The 6,200-nt window shown below is 44.1% G+C and overlaps 1 protein-coding gene across 1 annotated transcript in view; it reads right to left on the reverse strand.

The window, feature by feature from the left end:
- Positions 1 to 1,399: 1,399 nt before the first annotated feature.
- LOC106816553 (HD domain-containing protein 2-like) overlaps positions 1,400 to 6,200 on the reverse strand; it is a 13,512-nt gene continuing 8,711 nt past the window's right edge. The window contains exons 2-6 of the mRNA XM_014821178.1: positions 5,001 to 5,125; positions 4,383 to 4,485; positions 4,083 to 4,151; positions 3,484 to 3,622; positions 1,400 to 2,290 (exon numbers count right to left, since the gene is read on the reverse strand). Of these exons, the coding sequence (XP_014676664.1) occupies positions 2,199 to 2,290; positions 3,484 to 3,622; positions 4,083 to 4,151; positions 4,383 to 4,485; positions 5,001 to 5,125 (528 nt within the window). The 3' untranslated portion in view covers positions 1,400 to 2,198. The remainder of the gene's footprint in view (positions 2,291 to 3,483; positions 3,623 to 4,082; positions 4,152 to 4,382; positions 4,486 to 5,000; positions 5,126 to 6,200) is intronic.

The raw sequence follows: 6,200 nt of genomic DNA on the forward strand, positions 1-6,200 counted from the left end.
TCTCTCTCTCTCTCTCTCTTCTCTCTCTCTCTCTCTCTCTCTCTCTCTCTCTCTCTCTCTCTCTCTCTCTCTCTCTCTCGTTCTCGCTCTCGTTCTCTCTCTCTCTCTCTTTCTGTGTCGTCTGTCGTGTGACGGCGCGGTGGAGACGTACGCGTGCGTTCGCTTCGTTCCCTCGTCGGTGAATTCGCTGTGTTCGATCTTGTGCTCTTGTGCGTGCGTTAGAAGACGCAGAGTCGTTCGTTACTTGCGATGCGTTGAGGGAGTCGTGCGTGCGTACGAACGGTGTGTGCAGGCTTGGTACACGTAGAACGTGGCGTGGTGAGAGCGGAGATCCCGTGTGTGTGTGTTTTCCGTGCAGCGTTGAACGAGGGATCGAGCACCGACAGATGAGCGCGTGTGTGCGCGGCGTGCTTGCGAGTAAGAGTGAGTGAGAGTCGCGGAGTACGGCGTAGTTAGATCCCCGCACTCACACACGCACGCGCGCGCCGGGAGGAAGCCGCCAGCGGGAAGGAAGGATGCGAACCCGCCAATCACGGCCTCGCCTTCCCGGGTCGGCCGCGGTCACGGAGAAGTTATCTCGTCGGATGCGAGTTTTGGGGGCAAGCTCCAGGGGCAAGTTCCGGCGAAAACGAGGCGCGGAGGGAGGGTTCGGGAAGGGTGACCAGGGCCACGACCGGAAAGGTTTTGACCCTCCCCCAAGGACCGACCACACGAGCTTTGCAGCCGTGCCAGAGTTCACGCGACAAAAAAAACCGAAGCTACTGGATATAGGCGTTTTTGTCGATAGAATTTGTATTTTGCTTGCTTGGGTGCGCAGCACTTCTGCTACTGCGACGTAGAACGTATCCGGTAGAATAAATTGTGAATGTTCTGGATCGCATTTCTGCAATAGTGTTACACTTTCCGAGTGACAGCGCACTCCAATGGAAAGTTTTGCACTTTGATTTGACGCCCTACCGAGTGATAGAGACTGAGATAGGGTGTGGTGAAGATGCGAGGGTTCGACGAGTCCACGTATCCGCTAGGTCACTGCTCTGTGTGAACCAGAGAAATAATATAGATAACCTAGGTCTATCTATAATATTTCTATGGTGTGAACTAAGGGGGGAGCGGTTACAACATACATTAACATACATATCGTTTATACATTACCGTAGTTACGCTAACAGACCACTCAGACGACTGTTTATTACACATATTTTCCAGAAAAGTAAATACGATTAGTGGGAAAAACACGCAGGGAAAGATAATCTTTATTATCAGAAAAAAAGCAGCACAGGCAGGATAAAAGAAGTGTAGACAAACACACACACAAAACACAATCAAAATAGGCATGTGCACCCGAAAAACATTTGTAGCCTCGAAGCCAATGTGTGTTTCCAAAGAAAAGCAGCTGGTGTAGATTTCACAAGTAGATTTTATTTCCTTTATACAGTTACAGTTATACTTCACAAATATTTGTATATGGTAAAAAAAATACAGCCAGTGGAGACTAAAGTGTTTCCTACGAGTTTCATTGTTCGGCAGTTTAAACGAGTTTAGGATATTTTTTAACAATACTAGCAGTGGAATCCAATCCACTAAATTTTCTAACGTTTTCCATAGTCCGAAACAGTCAAAACCCATTAATTATTCATGGTATCTGGATTGCAATAATACTAATTATTCCCTATGCTCATTTCTCTGGTAATATAGATCTTTTTCTTATATTACATACATACTACGAACTACCGACATGCCTACCTAAGGAGATATGCACCAATAAACAAATAATAGAGTGACTTTGAAAAACTGGCCTTCACAGAAATAATTACAACCTATTCAGCAGAAAAACTGTGGCTTGATACCGTAGCTAACTGGCATTGTGTGTACAACGTAATATTATACGTTAAAATTTAATGGCATTCGTGTAAAGCATAACACCCTTCTATACAAATTCACCTCAACTGGAAATGCATTGAATTTATCACAATAACTCGCTGAATGAGTCTAGGTTATAAAAAGTTTAGAATCAACTGAACGATCTTCAGTTCACTTGCTGCGAAAATGAGCAACCGAGCATCTCTCTCTCTTCGAGAATCCTCAATTAGGACTCCCCTGGGAATGCACCTCCTGACCCGCTGGGGACAGATGCACATCAGGAACTTGAAGAAAGCATGAGAAGATGAGGATGAGCTGTTGTGAAAGGACACCCCCCGTCAGTCACCGCTCTTTTCCGCCGCTGGGAACTCTCCCCGGAGCCTATGCAGCTCGGACATCCACGCGATGACGTCCGGATGCTTGAAAGACCCTGCGCCACGACAGAAAGATGTGACTAACAGTGAAACACATGTGGAAAACAGTGCTGTATATGATATATGGTATCAGGGGTGAATATTGACAAATTTTGTCATTATGCACTCCTGACGGTATCAGTGTGTATATGGTTCCGCCATCTAGTGGCCACTTTAAACCTTATATACTATACCATGTTGCAAGACGATATTTGAAGAACTCGAGTTCACATTAGCAACGTTTCGCCTACACACGGTCAAAAGCTCGTGATTAGAAAAAACATGACTCATTAAAACGATACAAGTACGTATAGTGTTATATATGATACTATACTATAGTGATGTCACGTGTTCTGGAAATGTTGCAATCTTCCATATCTGATCAACACAGTCTGAGAGAAGTCTCAACAACATTGACACATCTGCCGTATCTAGTGACATCTGCCAATAGCCCGTTGCCAGAAACATAAAGCGTTATGACATCGTTAGCCTAAGATGTCATAACTTTCTAAAGAGATGTGCAATAGTTAGGACATTCCGTATTTCAGCCGTATATGTATACCAGAAGTAGATAATAGGGAAGGAGTGTGACTTCAATAAACAAGGGAAATTCGTCATTTACTAGCTTTAGAATACCTACGATTTACTACGCGTAACTCAACCAACTTGAGCTCAAATCGTACACAGTACATTCGCCTAGCATCGTGCAAAATCGTTTCCTCGTATACACCCGCAATCCAGAGATACAGACTAAAACGTTCGACACGATTCTCCATTCTGTTGACAGCAAAACGAATCCATAACCCGCCTAACTTGAAACAATAGGCAGCTACTAAAGACTCTTGCACACTCTTGTGCCCTCGGCGATGCGGTGTGGCTCGCTGGGAGATTGGAGCTGGAACTGCTGCTGATTGCGGTGGGCGTGCGTGCGTGGGGGGCATACCAGCTGTAAATAGGTCAAAGATTAGCTCGCCGAGTGTTGCGACGATGTCGATGTACTGTGTACGATTTGAGCTCAAGTTGGTTGAGATACGCGTAGTAAATCGTAGGTATTCTAAGGCTAGTAAATGACGAATTTCCCTTGTTTATTGAAGTCACACTCCTCTATTATCTACTTCTGATGTATACGTACATATGACAGTCATGAATATTTGCAAAGTTTCTGACGACGGCCCCCCCCCAGGTGTTTTTCACGCCACCATCCTCTTACCCTGTGTCGACCGGTAGAAATCCTGGAGCTCTCCGGGCCGATCCTCTAACCGCTCGTACTCGTACGCCTGCAGGACCATGTCGAACCTATCCAGATCCTTCACGACCCTCGCCTCGGGCGTTTCCTGTGCCTCATATTCCTGCGAAATGGTGGACAGGCTGTGTGGAGCGGGGGAGTTATATGTACGGGTGTGTGGGTGTCATGTACGTGTATTACGCATGCCCGTTAACCGTGCACAATATATTTCGTGTGCATATTGCCATCTCTGAGTTAAGCTAACCATCTGGTGACCGGGGCATGAATATTGAAAGCCACTGTAGGAAATGTATAAGTTCGCTGCTAAAATTCCCCCATTGAGAATTCATACCTTTTTTTTTACCATGTTTCGAAAGTTCAGCGTGCATTGAGAAAGAAGACTGGCTTGGGCAGCCGACTGATATGAGTATGCGCTGCTTCTGATAGCCATAGTTGTAGTCCTCCCTCTTCTCTTCACTATGTGTGTATCTCAACGACTCACACATGACAGCGTGTCACGGAACATTACACTATAACATGTGGAGATATGTTGAGAATTGCACGTGGTATCTGGCTATACGTACCTCCCATAAACTATAGATTTCTTCACTCGGTTCTTTGTCGAGTAAGCTGCAAGCATGCTGCATCGCTCGCTGAAAACACAACACAACTCATTATTACCGTGGTTACTGAATGCCGAATCTCATCTCCATCATTCTCATACTTGCTTTCTGGTATGTATACAGTTAAGTGCTGCCATCTATTGCTAAATCTAAGCTGATGCATGTAACAGACAAAATAAGGCTAGCAATAGTGTACTACAGATATTTGATAGTTGTACTAATCTGTGAGAATCATGGTGAATTGAATTTTTGGGTACACACCATTTCTTGTAGATGCTTTTCCGCCTTCTCCACATTATCATGTGGTGTCAGATCACCAACAATGGCTTCGGCCAAGTCATGAACCAGCGACAGCTTGATACATCTGTTAACGACAAATGCCCCTTCGTTATGTTACACAATCGACATTCGTTACTTATTATAGCTAGACATGATATAGTTACCCACTAGCAATCCAAGTACTCAAAATCCGGTGGTTAGTATCCAACGGAGATATAGACAAAACATAATAGCCACAGTAAGTTGAAATAGCTGAACATTCACCAAGTATCGCCGGGAAGCAATAATAACAAAAGTTACAAGAAGCAAACACTCCCATACGACTGTCAGAAGAAATTCACCCCTGCGCCTGAAAGAGATAACCGTGTCTACCATTGGATATTGTTTGGTTGTGAAAGGCTAGAGTGGTTTCTGTGCTTTCTAAATTGCATGCACCAAATTGAAAATTTCATGGTGCATTTTTAGAATGCTCCTATTGCAACAATGATTAGCCAGAGTGACAATGTCAAATCAATCACTCCAGGCGAATATGTCAGTTGGAAATCAGAATTCGTTTGAATAAAATATACACCACCGATACCGGTACACCAGCCTACTTGCTTGGATTTGTCTAGGTGATGCCTGCAGTCAAGTAGCATAGACATGATGGCCATCCTATACATGTGGTCAGCCACGCTCTCCACATCCCGAACCTCCTTGATAATCCATCCGGCCCGCTTCACTCTCTGAAATGTGTAAAAGACAAGATGAATTCATCAGATAGGACCAAACAAGACCAAATGTTAACGTGCAAAGACGTTGCATTATAGTTCATATGTCAAGATAAATATAAACATGTAACATATATTAGTATATTCAAGATGTTTTTGTGTGTGTGCATAAGTCGTGTATATAATATGTCGTGTATAGTGCATATACGATCTTCATCACCATACATGACTATCCATAATCAAGCAATGGCAAACAGTTGTTTTGGTTGACACAGTCGATTCTTACTCCATAGTGTGTAGATTTCAGGGGCCAAGGTAGCCACAAGTTCCCATCTCGCTTAACACTACGTGGCTAACAGTAACAGTGTAACAGTCGAAGAGCCTGGTCGGTCGGTTTAGGGACAAGCAGGGGCGGATTAAGGCTCACTGGTGCCCTAAGCACTGACCAATCTTGGTGCCCCCCTCCTTTCCACACGGACCCAGTCCATTTTAGTTGTTGACCTGTCTGACCAAATATACAATGCAGGTTGCAGCAGTACAAAAAATTATGTATGATTTCAAGGAGGGTGGTGATAAACAGGCGGGGGGTATGGGGGTCCTCCCCCAGAAATTTTTTAAAATGTAGATTGCAGGAGATGGTATTTGAAGCAATTTTGAGCGTACATGCATGTACACCTTCATTCTGACAATCTGACTACGAGTCAATCTATTTGTTTTTTTACACGTTTCAGTTGGGAGAAAGACCTCTCTGTTGTGCAGTTGGTGACCATTAATGTTAAAAATATTCTTAAGGCAATTTCAACATTTGGAAAGACACTCTCTAGTTTGTCTTCTGTAATTGTGTTGTAAAGTTGCATGTGAGTGAAAGATGTTTTCTTGCTTGTTTTAAACTTATGAAGAACATATGAATGGAACTGCTGAAGCTCTGTAGACAAAGTGTTGTTCATGTCATCTGGATAAGCATCAATGAGTGTCTGACAAGTCTTTGAGTACCTTTCACTTTCTGATAATTGGGAATTAGCACCTTGTTGGGTGGCATTAGGGGCAGGGCCGTATCCAGAGGTTGGGCAGAGGGGGGTTACAAAATGGC

Source organism: Priapulus caudatus, unplaced genomic scaffold (genome assembly GCF_000485595.1).
Source record: "Priapulus caudatus unplaced genomic scaffold, Priapulus_caudatus-5.0.1 Scaffold1414, whole genome shotgun sequence".
Taxonomy (NCBI): Eukaryota; Metazoa; Priapulida; class Priapulimorpha; order Priapulimorphida; family Priapulidae; genus Priapulus; species Priapulus caudatus.